Source organism: Seriola aureovittata, chromosome 14 (genome assembly GCF_021018895.1).
Source record: "Seriola aureovittata isolate HTS-2021-v1 ecotype China chromosome 14, ASM2101889v1, whole genome shotgun sequence".
In the NCBI taxonomy this organism is placed as follows: domain Eukaryota; kingdom Metazoa; phylum Chordata; class Actinopteri; order Carangiformes; family Carangidae; genus Seriola; species Seriola aureovittata.
This window is the reverse complement of record NC_079377.1, coordinates 12,714,394-12,736,992: the sequence shown is the minus strand read 5'-3', so window position 1 is coordinate 12,736,992 and position 22,599 is coordinate 12,714,394. Positions and strand designations below refer to the sequence as shown.

General features: G+C 41.0%; 2 protein-coding genes across 6 annotated transcripts in view; one reads left to right on the top strand and one right to left on the bottom strand.

The window, feature by feature from the left end:
- Positions 1-214: 214 nt before the first annotated feature.
- LOC130181209 (cytochrome c oxidase assembly protein COX15 homolog) lies at positions 215-4,480 on the top strand. The gene is made up of 9 exons (XM_056395153.1): positions 215-399; positions 1,154-1,341; positions 1,433-1,555; positions 1,911-2,097; positions 2,304-2,471; positions 2,634-2,715; positions 3,060-3,214; positions 3,340-3,453; positions 3,545-4,480. The coding sequence occupies exons 1-9, from the start codon at positions 325-327 to the stop codon at positions 3,674-3,676; spliced, it is 1,224 nt and encodes a 407-aa protein (XP_056251128.1). The 5' UTR covers positions 215-324; the 3' UTR covers positions 3,677-4,480.
- The window catches only part of LOC130181211 (Kv channel-interacting protein 2-like), an 85,242-nt gene continuing 66,851 nt past the window's right edge, over positions 4,209-22,599 (bottom strand). For 3 of the 5 annotated variants that reach the window (XM_056395158.1, XM_056395157.1, XM_056395156.1), the window contains exons 2-8: positions 8,772-8,896; positions 8,494-8,563; positions 8,004-8,074; positions 7,688-7,795; positions 7,097-7,201; positions 6,883-6,945; positions 4,209-6,788 (exon numbers count right to left, since the gene is read on the bottom strand). In XM_056395158.1, the coding sequence (XP_056251133.1) occupies positions 6,741-6,788; positions 6,883-6,945; positions 7,097-7,201; positions 7,688-7,795; positions 8,004-8,074; positions 8,494-8,563; positions 8,772-8,896 (590 nt within the window). In that variant the 3' untranslated portion in view covers positions 4,209-6,740. Of the gene's footprint in view, positions 6,789-6,882; positions 6,946-7,096; positions 7,202-7,687; positions 7,796-8,003; positions 8,075-8,493; positions 8,564-8,771; positions 8,897-9,709; positions 9,813-13,427; positions 13,567-22,599 lie in introns of those variants that run through there. The other 2 variants (XM_056395155.1, XM_056395154.1) reach the window with 2 other exon arrangements.

Genomic DNA, 22,599 nt, shown 5'->3' with positions numbered 1-22,599 from the left:
GATACGCTAAGAAACAAACAAACATCCACCAACCACCATGGCATCCCGTCCCTTCATGATAAAATTTATAAAAAACAATATTTTTTGTTATTGTTCTCCCTGATATAGTGTTTTCCGTCTAAGAAAATAAAAAGCAAAAAACCCCCCAAAAAAACAAAAATCAAATTTTGGTTTGCTCGTCGTGTTGTTGTGACGTCAGGAGGTCAAAGTTGAACTGTGCATGACAGCTCTTAGGAAACATGGTTTTGTAACAGCCGGTAACAGCTTTAACCTCATCCTTTATCATTTACCAGCTCAGCTCCAGCGGACGACTCAGGGCTCAAAATGTTACTGTCTTCAATACGGACATCGATGTTATGCGGTTGCAGAAGCGCCAGCAAGAGATTTCAACAAAGCAGTGTGAGTATATAACTGAACGCTAGCATTAGCTAACTATCTGGATAAGCATGAAAAGGTCAGGCAGTGAACAAGTAACTAATATATGTCAGATATTGTCAAAAAGCTAACCCATCATCCAACTGCCTTGTGTTTCACTCTGCTGTTGTTTTCAACGTATATTTAAGTTATTTAGGTTATACAACGTCACCTGACTCTGCTGCAGTCACGTACGCATGTATCACATAACAGTAAATAACCTCACCATCATCCCGATGTATCGTAAACTGTCAAACCAACATTAGAGCTCTAGATTATCAAAGAACCCACATTATGAAATTCTTAATAACCTAAATGTACTTATATTGCCATTTTCAATTACAAAATGTCCTGAATCTCTGACCGCATCACTTAGTCAAAAATATTCATAATTATCCCTAAGGTTTTCGGTGTGGTTGAGGCCATGGGTCTATGCAGCAAAGTTAAGTTGTTCCTCACCAGCCTCAAAATAACATTACTTTATTGACATTGCTTTGTACATGTTGGTGTTTTAATGGTGAAACAGGAACAAACCACACGATTGTCTAAAATATCATTGTATTTTGTAGCATTAAGATTTCCCCTAATGTGAATTACGGGCATAGCCCGAACTGTAAAATTGTCCACATACTTTTGACCACTTTGTGTAGTGATAATTACATCACATGTGAGGTAAAAGTGGAATTTCTTTCTCGTATTTTAAATCTTCTTCCTCCCTCTCCTTTCTCTAAAATATCAGCGGAGTCCACAGCTACGACAATGGCTTGTGAAGAGAGGTCAGAGTACCATCACAGCAGAAGCCGAGACATCCTCCACCCTGTCAGCAGCCTCTGTCCCCAATGCAGCTACAAATCGCATAGTAGGTCGCTGGTTACTAGGCTGCAGTGGGTTGGTGGTCGGGGCTGTTGTGTTGGGTGGTGTCACAAGGTAAAAGTGATTTAAGAGTGATATGTCTGTGTATTTAACAGTCCTTTTGTTTTAGTGTTGTGAATAGGCACTTACTGTGTATGTGCATCAGGCTAACAGAATCTGGGCTTTCCATGGTTGACTGGCACCTGGTGAGAGAGATGAAGCCACCTCAGTCGCAAGCAGAGTGGGAGGCTGAGTTTTCCAAGTACCAGCAGTTTCCTGAATTCAAAATGTAAGGCCCCATCTTTTCTGTTTCTTTTCTACCTTATCAAGACACACCATGTCACCAATAATCAAAACATGTTTGGAACCTCCTATCATTGTGAAATTTATTGACATGTCTTTTTGATCACAGCCTAATGCCTGACAACAACCAAACTTGTGTTATATATATATATATATATATATATATATATATATATGTGTGTGTGTTATATACACACACACAAATGTGCTTGTGTGTGTATTTACAAGCAGGTTTTTACAATTATGTAACTGAACACAACTCAGTGTTATGTTGTATACGAAATTATAGGTTGGGTCTTTGATGTAAAGCTGAATTATCTTTTGTCATTATGTTTTCCCAGAATGAACCATGACATGACTTTGCCAGAGTTTAAGTTTATTTTCTACATGGAGTGGGGTCATCGTATGTGGGGCAGACTGGTTGGACTTGCGTACATTCTCCCCACTGTTTACTTTTGGAGGAAAGGATACTTCACTCGCTCCATGAAGGGGAAAGTGCTGGGGCTTTGTGGATTTGTCTTCTTCCAGGTAAGAGTCAGTGCAGCAATGCTGATGGTAGAGGATCATAGGAAGTTAATGCCTACCTCACTCTAGTGTTAGTATTTTCTAGAGCAGGTTGGTTGGTGCACTGATTTATTTGTCACAATTAGTGCAAGTTTGTAGTCAAGTTGTATGGATATCAAATTAGATTAAAAAACACATGAATGACTGTGTCATTGCGTGTGTCCTCTCAGGGCCTTCTGGGATGGTACATGGTAAAAAGCGGTCTGGAGGAAAAGCCAGAGTCTCATGACGTCCCGCGTGTTAGCCAGTATCGCCTGAGTGCTCACCTTGGTTCAGCCTTGCTACTCTACTGTGCCAGTCTCTGGACGGGGCTTACCATGATGCTGCCTGCACACAAGGTACAGAGGCAGTCTCTTGCTTACATTCCAAACACATGTTTTAAGTTCCTGCCTGCAAGAAATACAGTTCTAACATTGGCCTGTGTGTGCTAAATACATTTTGTCACACATTTTGTTTATGGTTTTTTAAATTCATGCCTGTTCTTGGCACCTCTGTCTTAGATTGCAGAAACCACACGTCTCATGCAGCTCAGGAGGTTTGCCAAGGGTACTGGTGGACTTGTCTTTCTCACAGCTCTTTCAGGTACTGTTTGATGTATTGTCAGTGCAGTATCAAAGATATAATTCTTTTGAGATAGGAATGATCCCTAGATCTGTAGCTGCAGTCTTCATATTTGAAGCTTAAGTACTACAGCACAAATTAATATTTTATAACTTAATACAGAGCATATTAAGAAAGTCAAAGAGGGTATGAAAAAAATATGCAATGTTTTTTGTTGTTTCTATTAAATTAAAGGAAATGCTTGGACATTTAAGTTTGATATGTAGAAAATCTACTCCTGTAGACTGTACAGATAATAAAAAATTAAAAGTAAACAATGCACACACAGATCTAGATATAAGTGTGTCTAAAATGCTTTGTTGCAGGTGCTTTTGTAGCTGGTTTGGATGCTGGGCTGGTGTATAACTCCTTCCCTAAGATGGGAGAGCGATGGATCCCTGATGATCTGCTGGCCTTCTCTCCCACCCTCAAGAACTTCTTTGAAAATCCAACGACTGTGCAGTTCGACCACAGAATTCTGGTGTGTCCTCATTTCCGTAAAGAAATAACCTTTTATTTTAAATTTAACATAATTTGTACCCTTCTCCTTTCCCATTCAGTCAGCAGCCGGTTGTTGACAGCCTTCCCTTGTGCTTTTTCTTCTAGGCGATCTCCTCTTTGACTGCGATTACAGGCCTCTATCTGTTCTCAAGAAGGATGGTGCTGCCCAGGAGGGCTAAGGTCGCCATCAGTCTCCTTGCAGCAATGGCTTATGGACAGGTAGGCTGTCAGTCAACACAGAAACATATAAACTCAGTCTATTACTCTTCAGTGTGATTAAACTAAAACAAACTTTATTTGCACTCTTCAGGTTGCCCTCGGTATCAGCACACTTCTACTGTATGTCCCCACTCCACTGGCAGCTACTCACCAGTCTGGCTCTGTGGCTCTTCTCTCACTGGCCATTTGGGTTCTGGCAGAACTCCGCAAGATGCCCAAGTAAATGCCTGCTACTTTATTGGCAAATCCAATCCCTACTGGCCACGGCTCAAGCTTTTAAGAGCCAGCAGTGGCACTGGGAACAAGGCATTTAGAAACAAGTGAAAAAATGGCAGCGTTAAAAACTGAGATGTTTTTCATTTAACACATTTTTATGCATCTGTCCTGCGGTGATGCAAAGTAAACCTCATGTGGTGATATTGAAAGCACAGGTGTTATTTTGATAATTGCTCACCGTTCCACTTTCCATGAGGTATCGACTGAACCATTTGCGGACACATCATTAAAAGATACCACCTGAATGCGACGTGTTCTGGTTTTCAAGGAATATACACAAAAGAAATGCAAAAGCAAAAACAAGCAAATTTTCATTTTCTGTCCAGCTTCAATGCTGTGTCATTAAAGCTGGACAGAAAAGTGAAAATTTGCAGGGTTTTCAGTTAAGGGTACATTTTCGGTTTGCAGCCAGCCAGAGGTGGGCAGGAACATGTTAAGTAGACTGAATTGCTGTTTTTGTAACAGGATGTTTGAAAGAAAATTTCACTACGAAGACATTACTCACCTGTTGCCTTGTGTCTGTTCATACACTGCCTGTTGGTTGAATTAGATGTGGCAGTTGGGATTATGTATAATTATGTATATTTAAATTATGAACCATTTCTTGTTGACATTGTGTTGGTGGATTATAAGATAAAAAAAAACAAAAACATGTGTAATCTTGATTGTTGCTTTGTACTGTATCTTTAGACATGTAAAGCTCTTATTTTAATAAAGACAATTATGTACAGTCTTTAAAATTCAAACTCCAGTCCATTTTGCATAGTAACTGTGATTTTTATTGTCTCTGTACAAAATATACACATTTTAAATACGTAATGCAACCAGTTGAGGCTAGATAACTAGACAGTCAGTACAACGGGTTAGTAGGTTTTCATTGTTCTAGACACAGTACATGCGGGTATAGACAGATTTAACTTGTGGTCAGGAATGGAAGTTAAAAACTGTTGGCAAGGAACAATCAGAGCCAAACCCCTTTTTTTCCTAGAAAAAAAAAATTTGAAGAACAGAAAAAAAGGAATTGCAGAAGTGCATATTTTCATCAGGGTCTCAGTGCACCCTTACTGTGTGCTCTGAGTGGAATGAGAAGTTGGATGAGGAGCTGATAACGTAGAGGAAATTATTGCTATTCCATGATAATCTCTGCGTTTAAAAGACACTACAGCCTACTTCACTATGGCTTGAGCGCCTCTGGTACTTATATCATCTTGGATTTAAGAGTTGATCTAGTGTGAAAAGGACCAAATTATTAATGGCTAAGAAATTTTCTTAAAAAATAAATTATTCATAAGAGCCTGTGGGTTCACAACCTAAAATTACACTTCAGTTTGGACTGTGTGCAGGTAAACCACATTTCCAGTTAACCAAACTAACACCCTTTTATCTCTGATTGCCCCTTGTCCTATGTACTACACAGCATCTCCCTCTCTCTTCACCCACGGATGGGCTATATGTCTTAACTTAAAGTGGCTTTATATACCTCTTAAATCTTCTCTTTGGTGTTACAGAGAGAGGGAGAATAAGGAATGGAAGGCTGGGCATAAAAATAAAAAAAAAACTTATTAAACCATGTCTCTCTCACTAACAGTACACACCCACATACTATGCCTCTTTTAAATTGAATGAGCCTAATTTAATGCAACAAGGGTTTTGAGATTTTTTTTTTTTTTGAAGTGGTAGGACCTGCTACAACCACATGACATTTCCGATTACAAGAAGTTCACAAATACAATCTGCAATCTAATAAATTCCCCTTGAATGTATATTGATAGACGAGTACGACTGTGGTATGCCAGTCTCATGTTTGCGACAAGCTGGGATGGTCGAAACATCTCAACTATAGTGCAATCCCCACGCTGTACTGCCTAACATCACACCACTGGGAATGCTAGAAAATGTACAACAGTCAATAGACACCTACAGCTAGACCTGTAATAGTTTGGAAGGCCGGGAATTATTCTACCAGAATCCCATGAATGGAGGTGGGTGTTGTCCTATTAGAGTCTTACATAGGTAAGATGGATGACATCTCTTTCTGTTACACATGCACACACACATACACAAAGGGTGAGGCACCTGTGAATGACTAGGAACAGCAGACAGACAAGCAGACTTTGGAGTATCTCTGTAAATACATAATTGGATATTAGTGACATCATCATGCGATACTGAAATCAGTTCCTCATGGAAAACAACATGTTTGAACCTCCATGTGTAAAACAGATCGCTTGGATGTCCATTTCGTCAGTTGTTCCCTCAGGAAGTGTCTTTCTCTTTCTCTTCTCTGTCGTCCACTAGATGGTGGTAGATTCATTTCTATTGTCATTGCCGTTGCGTCAGTGCTCTAGCAGCTCCAGGGAGGTGTCACCCACATGCACAGAGGCAGGATCCGATTCACAAATCCAAATCTTAGCCATCACTGGGAAAGGGGGAAAATCATCTTAGGTCACGGTTTGGGGATAACTGCTTTCCTCTGAGTTCAGCCATTACAAGCTGCGATAGTTCCTCCATCAATAATAACAACAATAATAATAATAAATAAAAGTTCAGATAAAACAGGTGGGGAATCTTGTGCGTGCCTGTGAACCCGCCGCTTGCCCTCTTTCTCTGTGTCTCTGGGGTAAAACTAAGATTCTGCATGATGAGGAAGGGAGTTGGGGAAGCTCCATTGTTGCTTGGAGAAATGCCACTGGGGGTCCAGGAGCCAGGAGGAAGGAGAGGGCCCCTCAGTGCCCTCAGGACTCACAGCTCTCAACAGAGACACAAGCACGCTTGCAAGTCAGGAAACGGCAACACACACACACACACGCACGCACGCACGCACGCACACACGCACGCACGCACGCACGCACGCACGCACGCACACACGCACACACACACACACACACACACACACACACACACACACACACACACACAACTCTCAAACTTTTCAATCCTGATTCCTCTTGCACACACACACACATACACTCTCCCCTCCCTGGTGCCAGCGTCCTAACTGGTTCAGACTCTTAGATGACATTGTCAAACAGCTGCATTGACTGCATGATGTTCTCATCCTAGACAGAGAGAAGAGGTTTGAATAAGGAGGCGGTGTCACGTCTCACCTCAATGATTCCCTGGAAAACTAACTTTCAGTTTTTACTGGCCTACCTTTTTGCAAGACTCAATGAACTCCTCTATGGTGACCACTCCGTCTTTATTCCGGTCCATTTTCTGAAAGAAAAACAGCAGCAGAGATTTACTTCACTGAAAGTTCAAGAATTTTGTACATTATATTCTTTTATAGAGCAATATATAGAGGTTTGTGGTTTTAAGCAATCATAAAATGAGGGGTCAATAGAAAGTAAAGACTGCTGAGTTTAACCTGGAAGAAGCTCTCCACATGTTCTCTTGGGGCATCATCCTGCATAGTGGGGTATGTGTACTTCCCCATCATGTCATAGATGGATTTCATGATGTCCAACATCTCCTGCAAAGTAAAGAAAGAATGCCAGGCTTTCAGAAGTACAGAGCTTAGAGTCCTACATGCACGATCTTTTTGGATATTAAGTGGGTTGTTTTCCACCTTGTGGGATTAGAAATTACTCACTAGTATGACACATATGAAATATTATACACTCTTTTATGTTATGAATTAAATATGACATCTGTGACCATTTTGCTCAGTCTCACCAGAAAACAACTTGGTTATATCATAATCACATGAGGCCATATATGCCACAGCGTATGTTTGACATACTGGAGCAGAGTTCTAAATTTTGAAATAAAAGTTGATGTATTCAGTGATCAATATCCCGGCAGACAATGTCCACACACAGAGTAACAAGTTATCAAAAATTGGACAATGAGGACATTTCCTCATCATCCCAAGGCTGGAGCTATTACTGCAAGGATATTAGAGCTACTGTATCTAAGCACAGTGCAACATGTGTGTGTGAGTGTGTGTGGGTGTTACCTCTTTGGTGATGCAGCCATCCTTGTTCAGGTCATACAGGTTGAACGCCCAGTTTAGCCGATCATTAATGGTCCCTCTCAGGATGATGGACAGGCCAAATACAAAGTCCTGAGATAGAAAGGGAACAACTGACTGTATTGTTTTGGCATTTCTTAAATCATGACACAGTAAGTGAAGTCAAATTCTTATCACAGCAATAATCTCTGTGGACAGGTGTTTAGAGGGAACACATTTACGTGGCTACAGCTGTGGTGGCGAATTTTCCTGGAGCAACATTTTTGCTTTTATCACTCAAACACACAAGAATACAACTCACCTCAAAACTAACCGAGCCGTTCTTGTTAGTGTCGAAGGCTTCAAACAGGAAATGTGCATACATACTTGAATCTGCAGAGGTGGAGACGTATGGTAACGCGTGTGCCATCAAAACATGAAGCAAAGTCTTTGAAGAGCTAGGATTAGCAGAGAGCTAAATATAGCCTGGATATAAAAATAATTTCAAATACAACTGGAGGCGAGTGGTTAACATTTCATCAACCTAAATATCATGGAATGAAAAATTGCCTTGCCTGGCAGTGCATGTACTATAGTCCCTCCCGAGCACATTTATAATGAGCTAATTATGTTCATTCCATTGTAATGAGGAAAAGGTACATGTATACCTCTACAGGATCAAATGAATGATTTTGTTTACATTTTTACCTGAAATGTATTAAATGAATGAAGACAGAAGGAATGGTGTAAGGGAAAGTATTATGGACACAGCTGGAGCTCCTTAGGTTCAGTGGTCGGAGCTGACAACTCACCTCCCTGAGGAAAGAACTGGGAGTAAATGTTCTTAAAGTTCTCCTCATTCACCACACCACTCGGACACTCCTGGGATACAAATGTGAATTGAGAAAACTCATTAGTTCCTCTAGCACAGCATATATATATATATATATATATATATATATGTAAAGGGCTACACGTCAACTTCAGCTCTCGCCAGACTGATTCTGCTCTGAACTCCCATAATGATGCAACCAGAGCCAGATTTCATTTTTTGATTTGCAGTTTTTCTTATTACTTCAGCCAGACCTACATTTTTGAAGCCCCTGTAGAGGACTTGCAGCTCCTTCTTGGTGAACTTAGTCTGCTCCTGCAGCTTGTCCATGCTTTCAGGGCGATGGCACACAGTGGATAACTCAAAATCATCTTCCACGCTGTCTGTGTGAGGGAGAGACCAGTGTTAGTTCGCATGAATCATCTCCACACCCACACAAAGCCTCCAGAGACTGCCATGACCTGGCCAACATACTGAAGTCATCAAACTGATACCGAGCTCCTCATCCAGTACAAGTCTTACATAGAGCAAAATAACAAATTTTTTTTCATAATAATGTTAATTCACTGAGGGAAAATGTGAGTGAATGCAATTTTCTATATATATAATCATGACGGCACAAAGCCAAGCAATTTCCACACACCTTTGTTCCAGCATAAGCTTTATTTCCTTACTTCCTATCACAAAGCAAAACATGGTGAGTACAACATCTTTAAATTTTCTTACTTTCAAATTCAAGTTTACTAAAGAAACTGGTCCTGCACTGAGGAAAGAAAGTCTCCACCACATATTCCTCATCCGATTCTCAGTCCATGTGTTTCTCCAAAAATAACTCTCAACTCAAAGTGTGTGCCATGTCTGATAAGTTCCCAGACCTCTAGAACCTGTTAGTTTTGACCTCACCTTAATATCTCACACACGCACACAAACACACAAACACACACACACACACAGACACACATTCCACTGCCCAAGGGAACAGCACAGTCATCAAATCCCAAAATACAAAAACGGGTCAGACCCATTAGCCACAATAACACCAGGGTGTTTTTGAGTTTGTGGGGTTTGAGTGAATTCCTGTAGGTGGGTTAATGTGTACACTGAATGTTTTCGGCAGCTGCGCGCACATGACGGCATCCACACAAGAGGCCGGACACATGGAAGAACGTAGAGATGTATAGAGAGTGAAGGAGCACTTGCTTTGACTGATAGAGGGGGCAGCCGAGGGCTTGCAGCACGGCAGCAGCTTGAGGAATCGCTGCTTTATGGTTTTTTTGCTTTGGCTGGTGGAAGGATTACCTGCAATCACCAACCATAGCATAAAGGTTAGAGACACACACACACACACATACACACACACACACACAAACACACACATGCACGCAAGTCTGTGATTTCATTCTGTTTTCTCAGGCACACATGCACACGTGTCCGTAAAAGCACAAACACACTCCATGCAACGGACAGATGCAACAATGAGGCAAACTGGTAATTGCCTGCTGACCTGGTTTAGCGATGGGAGACCACACATACCACTTCAAACGGTAGATATCATCGCACAACAGCAGCACAGCGTGACCCCTAGAAACGCACAGCTTCCCTCATCAGTCTGGCTCTCGTATCGCATTGCCACATTCAGTCGACTGTATGAGGTATTAGAAAACCCAGTGGAGAGTGTCAACTTCTAACAAAAGTCAAACATCAACAGTTTTAATTCACAATCGGCTTAAACAAGGACATCGTTTCACTTCATATTTGCCAGTACTGCAAAACCGCCTCAAACCAGAGCCCATCACGCCTCACACCACAGCACCAGTCCAGCTCAACGCAAACCTCCTGATGCCCATTTACAGAGTAATAATGAAAATCAGGGAGAAGTAAAACAAATACACACACATGAACCACATACTTACTCTTGCCTCTTAGTTTCCATGGTAACAGTCCCCTCACCCCTTTCAGCAGGACCCCTGCAGTCTGACGGATGAAGGCCGTGATGGGTTGAAAACTAATACCACCACAGTACCAACACTGACAACCCACCCCGTTGTCTCCCTGCACCATGGGGCCTCAGGGACTGTGGTCCTCAAGACCTAACAAGCTCCGGTGTGATTCGGAGCCAGAGGTTGAGCACATTGTCCAGTGGATACCAGATTAATACATCCAGTCGCCTAGCAAAGGCGAATGTGAGTGAGTACATTATCTTTTTCCATAAGGACCTAACTGCTGACCACAATACAGAAATGAATAACAAATACAGTGGCCAACAGCCATAGGTACAAAAGTTACTTTTCAAGTAAGACACAGGAGACTAATTATGCCAGGAGTAATGCTGTATCTCCATCTGCTGAGGAAGATCATGTGATTTGATCAAAAGCTCCAGACTAGCTACCAAATGACCCTGAGGTGAGATTGTTTTGTTTACTTATTGTAACTTCTTTATATACTGCTGTTGGTTTGCTTTACTGCATGCATCATACTTTTATAAGTTCACCATAAGCTTTTATAAAACCTGATATTCAAACTGATTCACAACTGCAGCTGTCAAATAAATGTGGGAGTAAAATTTCAATTTGCAAGATATAGCTGAGGATAAGTATAAAGTAGCAAATAAAACTGGAAATACTAGTAAAGTCATAAAACTGTACATGCACATAAACATACTTGGATACTTGCCACTGCTGCTTAAGATGTATCTAATGGGTACAGCATATCTAAAGTTTGGAAAGTGTCTGGCATAGCATCACAGATTACAGTTTTGATGAAGTATCTAATAGCAACTGTTGTGAAATTTGTTTTTTAAGTAACCTGATTGTTCTGAAAGCCTGTGTAGAGATTGGTACGAAAACAAACAAACAAACAAAAATGATTTGTATGCGTCTGCTCTGCATGGAACACTGAGCTTCAAATATTTGCTTAGATATGTTTGTTGTCAGACAGGGACACCTTTTCCTCCCTCACTGTTTGACAAGCTTCTCCATCTCCTTCTGCTTCCTTCTCTTAATGTTTGTCCTTTGCTGGTGATGAGGTTTCTTGCTTGTTGTGATGTCTTTGAGTAAATGTGCTACGGCTGTCTTGGCAAAGTCTCTCTTGGAATAGAGATATTTGATCTCAGAGGGATTAACCTAATTTTAATAAGCACATGTACACAAGTGCATCTCTTTAAAGGTCCCTATATTTGATAAAAACATGCCCCCAAAACATCTGTCTATCTGTGTCTATCTGTATCTATATATCTATTGGTGCTGAGCTGCAGTTTCTTTCTCTTTCACAGTTGTTTTAAAGAACACTATCAAATTACAATCTATAAGACACAGTACTCAATATGGAAGTTGCATCTAACATTAACATACTACTGTGGTTGAAAACAAGTAGGTTACAGCACTCCTTCCGCTATTGAAGTAACATGTGATCAATTTGTTCTCCGGCCTTTGAAGTTAAAATTGTTTTTTTGAGTGGCACTGACAATGAGACCAGGAATTCTTTCATTTTAACCTGAGTTGGTGGAAAAGTTAAAAGAGACCAATAGCTGGTCTGATGAGGATGGCTGTTGTGCAGCATTATGACACTTGCACCGTGAGCCCTGTGGTGATTGAGCAATTAGTGTTCAATAGTTTCCTCCAGGGTACACTGACAGACCATCACAAACTCTTCAGGATATAAGGAAAACAGCACTATTTTTAGCTTGATGGCAACACATTTTTGACAATATCCAGTAACTTTTGAAGGAGCTTCATGTTTCATGAACCCAAGAGATCTGAGGATTTTCTCAAGGCACAGAGAAACCATGCAATATCCTCAGCTGAAGTGAAAGCAGCAAACACATTACAGTTCTGAGCCACAGTGATATGGTACACTGCTGATGCAGATGCAGACTGGTTGTGCAGATCTGTAGGCCCCCCTGACATCTCGTGATGAGAGAAGTAGAACTGTAGTTTTCAGAAATATTATCATCAAATTAAAACTTCCTGTTGGTTCAGTTGGTTCTTCATTTGCCTGTGGTTTCAAATGAGGCCTGGGACTTGTACCTAATGTCATTAATCTCCTCCCACCTCTCCTGCCTATCCTTATCTAGCTATATAGTGATACATTCCCATAAAGCTGAGGGACTCACAAGAGGCAAAAACAAAAGAAAGAACATGCAGCAAGAGCAAAGATATCCTGACTTTCAGCCCCTAATGTAGCTTAAACTCCAAAAGCACCAGAACCTACATTTCCCATGATGCACATTTTTTTGCTAGAGCCTCATCTGGTAAAAATGCTCCTCCAGTTTATCATGCAGGCTTTAAAATTAAAATGTGTGGCCTCAAGGTGAAGACATGGAAAGGCCCCCGCCCCCAGGCCTCCTCCTCTTCCCCTCTCCCAGAGACAGAAGTGAGCAGACTGATCTTGATATATAAAATTGTTGGAGGGCACATCTTAATCACAGTAAAAACCAAAAGTAAAATCCATGGTCGATAAAATATTTTACACACAGAACATTTTAGATGCAAGTAGTTAAATATTGAATGATAAATTTTAGAAATATCTTCTTCCTACATAAGAATGTGTTTTGTGGACATGAATTATTCATTCAAATGTATTTGTTTGGAAGTTTTGAATCTCATTTGTGTCATAAATGCAGCAGTTATAACATTCTGCAACTATATGTGAGTTAGAAAGGTGTGTACACTGCATGTGCTTTGGTATTTCAGTCTCAGACGAGGCTATACACACACACACTCACACACACACACACACTACGCAGGACTATAAACAGATGTGAGAAACATGACAACTATTTAACCCTAAAAACACTTCAGAAACATACACAGACACCCCCCCCACCTTTCCAGCTGAGTGTTTTCCTCCATCATATTAATCATTTCTGACTTCTCACTCAGAGCCTCTCTCTTGCTTCCTTACGGTTTCTCTTACCTGCCACGGAAATGTCGATGAGCCCCAGAAAGTGCATCAGTTTGAGGGAGCTGCAGACCACCAGGAGGATGCCCACAGTCTGCAGCCCCTCCACCTCCCACTTGTTTTGGAAGAACAGATGCATCCTTTCCCCCCTTCCTTTCTCTTTCTCTGTTTCTGTCAACAAAAATCTTTCTCTTGCCCCAGGGCAACCACGCCCCCCTCCCCCCCTCGTTCTCAGCTCCAACCAGGAATGCACCGTCTTTCTCTCTTCAGTCTCTCCTCTCAGTCTCCCTCTATATGCCGGCATTCGTCCATCCTAACTCCGCACGGCACCCCACCCGCTTTCTTCACTGAAGGTAGAACGTTATTCTCCTCGTTTCTTCATTGAGAGGGGTAAGTGCGTGGCTGCAGGACTGTCGATTTGCTGCTCCACACCCGCCCACCTCAGAGGCTGTCAAAGGTTGTTTAAGTTCCAGGTGAAGTTCAGGCAATTCACTGTGTATGTCTTGGCAGGTTGGCAGATATTGTTTACCGACTCTCTCTGCTTTTCCAGCTACTGACTCTCAAACTGTCTCTACTCTCTGCCTGTCCTCCCTCTCTTCCTCGCCTTACCTCCGTCACTCTCCTCCTGCTGTGTCCCTCCCCATGCTTAATTGGGTCAGTGATGGGACTGAGTGGAGCTGAGGAAAGAGGAGGGAGATGAGAAATGGAAGTAGGGGAAAGGAGGGAGGAGTACTACTTGTAGGTTAAGTGGGAAAACAGAGTGGGAAACATAAAAAAGACAGATGAGAAGAATGAACTGGGAGATGAGATAGGAGGTGAGACGGGGAAAGGAGGGGCAAGATGGAATGGATAAGGATGAAATAAAAGCAGCCAGGGGTATAGCAGGGACTGAATCCAAAAAAAACCAAAACAAATGATGAATCAAAAAGAGGTGGCAGGGGGAAAATGAAGGACAAAAATTCGGAGAAGAAGAAGCAGAGAAAGACTAACAGAAGGGAGGAGGGAAGCTGTGATGACAGATATCTGACCCAGTGGCTACTGTGGACGAACTCACAGATGTGGCAATCTCCCCTGAGTGCTAAGTCAACACACGTGCACACACAAACACACAGCCCGGAGGCGAAATCTGGCTATAACATGTATTGCATATGCAATCAGTGCGTTGGGGAATATTTCTGTCGGGATGGGATAGATTGATGTCACGTCTGGCACACTGACATCCTATCACAGATAGACACTCTATAAAAAAATAGGATTTCAAAGAATGGAACCATGATCGTCCATTTTGGAGACCTGCCATGTGGAATTAATATAACACATGTAGGATTTAGGCTTGAGCCTGTAACTTTTCAACAATGTGTAACAAGAAGAGAAAATGTAATTAGGCCTACAGCATATACAAAGGATATAGCCTTTTAAACCCTTTCAACCTTAATGTTGCGGTGGGATCTGATGCAGAACATTATCTTTCCTTATTACTGTATGCGGATTGGATATCAGCCATATGTGAATAAACCACATTAGTTTTTTTGAGAATGTTTTTATGAAAATCAGTGTTTCTGTTGTCAGCTTCAGTCATTAGGTCACAGCGGGCCTCAGTTTTTAATGCCACAGCAAACCCTGACCTTACTGTATTACCTCAGATAAGATCGACTCTAATGAGTCCCCTTGCTGTGAGATATGCAGAATCTACATTGAGGAAAAAACAGCACACTGGTATCAGACTGGTATTCAGTACTGGCAGATAACCTGAGCTGAGGTATCGGAAATTAAACAAGAAAATACATCATTTGTACAACTCTCACGGTCTCAACAGCAGCACATCATTTGTCTGTTCTCTCCACAGCAGCTCAGAATCAACAGTGTGGTCAGGGAGAGAGCATGGTTTGGGCTCAAATACAATAACTGCTTGGTTAAGGTTCGTGGTCGTGGTTAAAAGAAACCAACTTGCGGTAGGAAATGGGGAGAGAACATTGGTCTAGCCAGTCACAGTCCAACGTTTTGTGGAGCTATCCAACCACCACAAGCTCTTCCCTCTGCAGACTTTATGACTCTATAAAAATGTTTTGTTTCTTCCAACGGACAGAAGTCTTTCTCATTTCCACATAAATATATTGTATGTCATTTTGAGGCATTTACCTAAACATCTGATGGTGTCTTTCCTCTATAACACAAAAAAAAATGACACCACTTGTCCTCCATCACCTTCATTCTCCACCCCATGTTCAGTAAACGCCCCCTGTTATCAAAACTGGAAACACTTCCCTGGCACTTCAAAGCCTTCATCTCGTCTTTAAGATTGTATATTGTATATAGACACGTGGATGCGTCCGTCTCTCTGTGCCTGTGAGTGGGTCGACCTATTGCCAGACAGAAAGCAACCAGGATATGGAGGGGAAGTTAAGAGGGAAGCTGGGGGAGACGGAGAGGTCTACAGAGGGTTTGACGTGTCTGTCGTGTGATTAATGATTCCCTGAGTCAAAATGAGACCTGGAGCTACAGTGCAGCTGCAGAGCCTCAGGGAGCACACATCTCAGAGAGCAGCCTGGTGAGACTAAACAACCCACACTCAATCAGAGACAGAGTTAGACTCTTTGGTACACAAAATGACAACAGCAATGATTCTTTTTTTTTCATGTCTAAAGGCGGAAACCGGCCCATGGACACTCAAGGTGTGCAACGGTCAATTACTGTCATCTAATGTGAGGGAGTCAACTGTGGCTGTGGAGCGCTCAAAATACAATAAGGGAGACTTATTGCAGCTTCTAATGGCTCGGACATTGATACAATAGGGTCTTTATGATCATGCAAATTGAGATAACTAAAGAGAAGATAATTGAGAAGATGGTTATTAAATATTAATGACTTCACAGTCATCTGTAGAGACTTCTACTCTACATTAGGCATTATATTACCTTATATGCATGCATTTATGGACATGATTAATTAAACAAGCTACATGAAATCATAAATACAGTGACACATTCAGGCTAGTAAATTCTCACACAGTCTGCAGCAGGAGAGTCAAATCAAGGATGAAAGTGTGAGAGATTAAGGCTGGGCGCACCCATCTGTCATCATCTCTTACATACAGCATCAGGATATCTGCCATGTACCAAGACAGAAATGTAAGATCAATTTGTTACAAATAAACAAAAATCTCCCTTTTAACTTTCTTTCCCAAAACTCTGCCCAGACATGACAGCTCTGTGATGATAGGAATAATGTAAAGCACGTTGAACTTGTTAATGGTGTTGTGGTTGCGTCTAATAATGGCAGCATAAATTTTGGCTTTCTTCACCATTGCACTGATTTGGCGACTCGCAGATCAAAAGACATTCAGACGTCTCGGTTACTGTAAAACCGTATTGTATAAACCGTTTGTTTAGATGTTTAAATTAAATATAACCTTTGTTTCAACAGCATTTCAGTGACTATATATCGCAGTGTGTATTTAGGAGCTGCTTCAAACTGAAATATAGTCATGCTTTTTCAAATAATAATTATGTAATCCATGAGAGTCTACAGCTGTGCTAGAGGCTCTGTGAGACTGTACTTAGACAGTGGGGGTTTGAGGTAAATGCTAATGTCTGCATGCTAATGTGCTCACAGTGACTATTCTAAATTGCTGATGGTATTTAGGTATAATGATAAGCATGTGCGGTATCGTATTATAAAATTAATTATAAAATTGAAATGAAAGGGATTGTCAAAGTTTTACAGTTCGTCCTGAAGGGAAGATTAAATTTAACGACAATCCATCAAATAGTTGTTGAAACATTTCACTCAGAACAACATATTCCAACGTCATGATGGCGCCAGAGGAAACGTGGGTTCATCAGACTCTTTAGGATACATTCTCTCAGGGCCATAAATATCTATACAGCATTTCATAGCAATCCATCTGGTAGCCAATGTCTGCCATCCCCTCAGAAACGTTCACTTTTTTAAAGCAAATTTAGCATCTACTGATTTTTTCTTTTGACACCTACTAATCACCAAAATTTGTAACACTAGGAAGCATTTCTCGATATAAAAGTGAGGTAAACAACAAAAACACATCTGTAACTGCGTACAGACACGCACACACATCAAGCTCTTCACATGACAGCCGTCACTTCACTGCTAATCAGATACAAGCTGTGCTCGGTGCGTGTCCAACAGAGCGAGAGTGTTGCTCCCTGTGCGTGGAAACCGAGAGTGTGTGTGATATAATTGGCAGGCCAGAGGTGAGTGTACCAAACAGCCCTCAGAGAAGTTTCTCCCCTGACCTCTTCGCATCACCTCAAAACGTCTTGTGAGAGCAGTGAGCGTGAGAAATCACAGATGAACCACAGGAGCTTATTTTAGCCTAAACTGTTTGCGGGCAGTACGTGACGTCTGTAATCTGTCCCAAGTGATGCTCTGATGTTAATATAATGATGGACATTCACTTACCTGAATGCTAATCTACATGCACGGTGCACACACACGGACACACACATGCACACTCAGACTGTAATAAAATGTTAGGTTAATCAGTCTTACTTGATTAGTCTCTGCGAGGCATATTTTGCCTGAAGCCAGACACACCAAGTAATTGAAATACCACCATATTTAGACGTCTACCTGGGCAATTATTCCTCTCAAAACTGATTAAAATGTCTAAGAGAGCGAGGGGGGGGCGCAGTGTGTGTGTGTGTGTGTGTGTGTGTGTGTGTGTGTGTGTGTGTGTGTGTGTGTATGTGTGTGTGAATGCGTGCAGCGAAGGAGACACAGAGGAGGTCATTGACAAATGGTGCTCAAAATTGGCTAGTGTGTTTCCAATTAGATAAGTGAAAGAAGAGATCCATTTGCATAGATCATTAGCTTTTGAGGATATTTTTAATACTGCGATGTGGGACAAAAACAGATCCATTCTACTGAGGCAGAGTCCTTTCAGTGTAAACTACAGACAAGCTGGTAATGATTCAAATTTCTTTAGAAAGTGCTCATAATCACAGACGGAGGGATCAGAGGCTTTTCTCTTTTGAGGAAATAAGACGTAATGGATTATTTCTGTGTGCATGAGTTTACCATTTCTACTGAAATTAAGATTATTAGTTAATTTTAACGTTGGTTTGGAATACGGGTAACTTTTTCCATTGAAATGTGATATTCCAACCAAACGACAGCTGGAATGATTAGTCAGCTCAATGAATCTGCAACAGATTTGATAATTGGATAATCATTTAATACATTTTTGGGTAAAAATGTTAAACATTCATTTCTGATTTTCTCTGATAATTAACCTGAACATATTTGGGTTTTGGTGGTTGCAGAAAACAAGGCACTTATTTTGTCAGCTTGAGCTCTGGTAAAAAGGTACTTTTCACTATTTTCTGACATATTATACTCCAAAGCAAAAATCAATTAATAAGGAAATTACTCAGCAGATCGATCGATAATGAAAAATGCTGTTGCAGCCGTAAAACAAACACTGAACTATATGGCTGAGTCTTGAAGACTCGAGGCTGAAAACCTCTGATCTTCTCAATCACATATTGCAGCAATGAACTTTTACGCCTGAAGAGGGCAGTGCGAGGTAAGACATCGATTAGCAACACCATATTCAACAGTGCTGCTCACCTCTAGCTATTCCCTTTGTTATTGTCCTTCATTTAAAATCAGCTCCAGAGATCGGACTAACAGTGGGAGGCTAATGAAAGATCACAAGCCATTAACAATTCCCGACACACTCACACACACACATTCACACAATACTGAAAGGGATAGTAATGCACATGTTTGCTATTATAATGAGTTCAACAGTAAAGCAGACCAAACTGTATTAAAGCTGCTGTTCTTTGACCCTTTTTTCTGGCACTCAGCTGCAGTCATGCTTTTTTTTTTTTTTTTTTAAATGCATCCTGTTTTTTTAAAACACTCAATCTAAATTAAGTTTTCATCGCTCACAACAATCCTGAAAATTTATTTCCATCAAATCATAAACACTCTGCTCTAATGTTTCCTGCCAGGAGCCAAATCAGGTAAACATCCTGAACAGGTCGATAATAATACAGAAAAAAAAAAACTTTCCAGGAGCAAACAGAGTTCTAATCTCAGAACTGCAAAGGTTTGGTTTCGGCCGTTAAAAGATTTGTCACTAAAAACATCACTACAACAAATCTTAAGAGGAAATTAGTGTCACAGCAGCTGTATTACAGAACGAACAAACATCAGCTAAACAATACATTACTGTGTTGGAACAAGAGACAGCGAGACTCTGAACTGGGGAGAAAAAACTCGACCAGCCAGCAGCAGCCTACAGGAAAGTTTATTGGGATCCAGCCATGAATAAAGATCAAATTGACAGTTACATCAGTAGCAGAAGGACAGCAGCCTGTAGCCTTCCTTTGTTGTTGTGAAACAGAGTGAATAATAGCCACTGTCTGTCCAACATAAATGTTTTATCCTGGTAAATCCTGCTGTAAGGCTTTTGTGCCCTTGTTAATACTGTATGTCTGAGAGAGAGCGAGAGAGAGAGGGAGGGAGAGGGAGACAAGAGTATGAGAAAAAGGAGAGAAGAATAAATAGTGTAAGAGAGAGAGAGCAGTGGCTTCAATCACAGAGCCAAATTAAACTGTACTTCACATTAACCATCACATGCTCATTCAAAATCTTGACCAAGCAGCTGGGAACTTAACTGTGAATGAAAACTGTGAAAAGTTTAGCTGATTTCTGGTTTAACTGTTTTCATGTCAGCTCATTCAGGAGTATGTTTGTGTTTCCTGGTTGGAAGGTTAACACAAACAGGGAATTTTGTGCTGAAAAGTCTACAGTTTTAGAAGATTTGGTAAATTCAACACAAGGAGGAAATCTTCCAAAGGCCATTCTGAACAGGATTGTTTTAATTGTTCATATGGGCACCGGACTTGTTATAAGACAGACTTGACAAACTGTGAATCGATCCTTTAATGTCAGATAACATTTCCTCTGAAAAGTGTTAAATTTATTCCCATATAATTCGGATACATACTATGTTTATAGATCAAATGTTCTGTCCTTAACTTGATTTTTATTTTACTTTTTGTTTCATTGAAGTGTTTGTTGGTTAAACTGTTTTTATGTCTTTGATCCGCTTGTATTTTGTTACAGGTGGCAGCACAAGTTCTTCTGGTTTACATTGACATAGAGTGTGTAAAATGTAAGATCAATATCCATGCAATGCATTGTTGGTAATGTTGTTGGAAATCCCTAATTACTTAATAAATAGCTGATCAAAAATGCTGATAGACATATATAAAAAAAAAAAAAAAGATGCCATTCTCTCTCTCTTACTGTATAATCAGCATCGCCTTTTTAATGTAAGAAATCATTACAGATGTTTTCACAGTGCTCAGGCCTGTGGGACTGAATTACCATAGTGCATCACGCAGTCTGCTGCTACTTAATGGCTGACTCTGAGGTCTTGGATACTGGGGCTCTCAACGGCACATGATCCTTTTGAGGTTACTTGTAATTGGCTTTAATTGTGCCTGCAAACTGCTGCAGCAGCTTACACAGAAAACCAAATGCTGGAACATTTATGAGTAAAGCTGCATACGGGAAAAGGTCTTCAGACACGAGGCTAAGCTATGTTAATGCAAATCTGTCACAAAAAAGTTAGCAAGGGACATTTTCAAGGACATGTCTGCATATGTGTGTGTGTGTGTGTGTGTGTGTGTGTGTGTGTGTGTGTGTGTGTGTGTGTGTGTGTGTGTGTGTGAGACTGCATTAGTTTACTCTCAATGTTATCGTCTTTCTGCAGACGTGTGTCAGAGGAAGAGCAGCGGAACGTCAACAACTTCTGTTCTTTTATCCACAGAGCACCTGCCATGCAAATACAATGGCTCTCAAACACACACACACGACTGCTATAATCAAACTGAGGGAAGGGGAGCCAGAGGAAAAAAGAAGACAGACAGCGACAGAAAAGGGGTGGGGGGACAAATAGAGGAAGAGAGAGAAGTAGAGAGAGAGAGAGGAACGGCGGAGGATGGAGAGAGCTGTGTATTAAATATCCCCTGTCTGATCCCCCTGTGTCCCTGGCTCTCATCTTCTAGCTGTTTAGCCATCGGAGGGGCAGAGAGAGAAAGAGCCTCAGACAAGGACAACAAGGACAGTCTCCTCCACTCTCGCTGCAGTTTCATTACTGTTTATAAAGTTTGCCACAAACCAGGATACTTGTTGTCCAAACCGCTGATAGAGGCTACAGTGTCCGCGTGCATGTCCTTGTTTCAACTTTCCCCAACAGAGCAGTATCACGACTTCCTTGTTAGTGATTGAAAACTTTAAACTTTCAATTAATTCTTATAAAAATCTGAAGCTTTAGGTGACATTTCGTATTTGTCTTGAGGTCAAAGGCACTGGTATAGGTGACTGACACAGAATATCATCAGATCTGACAGCTGAAATATCTTCAGATCACTACAGAGTGTGTGAAGTGATGTAGCTGACTCTAAATGGACTACAAACACACACACACACTGCAAATTCCATTAGCTTGACTATCTATTGAAGGGCAATTACAATGAGGGTAGATGGAGGTGCCTCTGTGTGTGTGTGTGTGTGTGTGTGTGTGTGTGGGTGGGTGCGTGCGTGCATGGACAAAAATGGGTCCTATGCTGACCGCTAAGCAATTTACCCGCACTTATCCCTCTCCGTCATACTGTCTCATTCACAAACAACACACACACACACAAACACACACACACACACACACACACACACACACACACACACACACACACAGTGCTGATCACAGCCAAATATTATCTTAAGCGTGATAAATGATTTGCTGAGCCTTATTGTATATAGGCAAAGGATGTTGTTCCATTATGGATATAAAACTAAATTGCTCACTAAAGGCACTCTAACTTTAAATCACAGGCATCAGTTTGTTCAGTTCATGCAATTACATGAATAAATTCCTTTAGAATTTTTTAATTAATCCACAGTTTCTATATTAACAGGCAGAGTTTTGAAAGGAAGACACACTTTGTATATAAAGATGTATAAACATTACTAAGACTCTACAGCCATGCTAGTGGCTCTGTGAGGACAAGTAACATTAAACACAAAGTAGAGCTGGGGCTGCTGGGAATTACATTAGTTGACTAAAGGGCTTAAATTTTGACCAAATGACAGCAGGGGAAATGTTAGAAGATCACCAAAGTTATTACAGTTC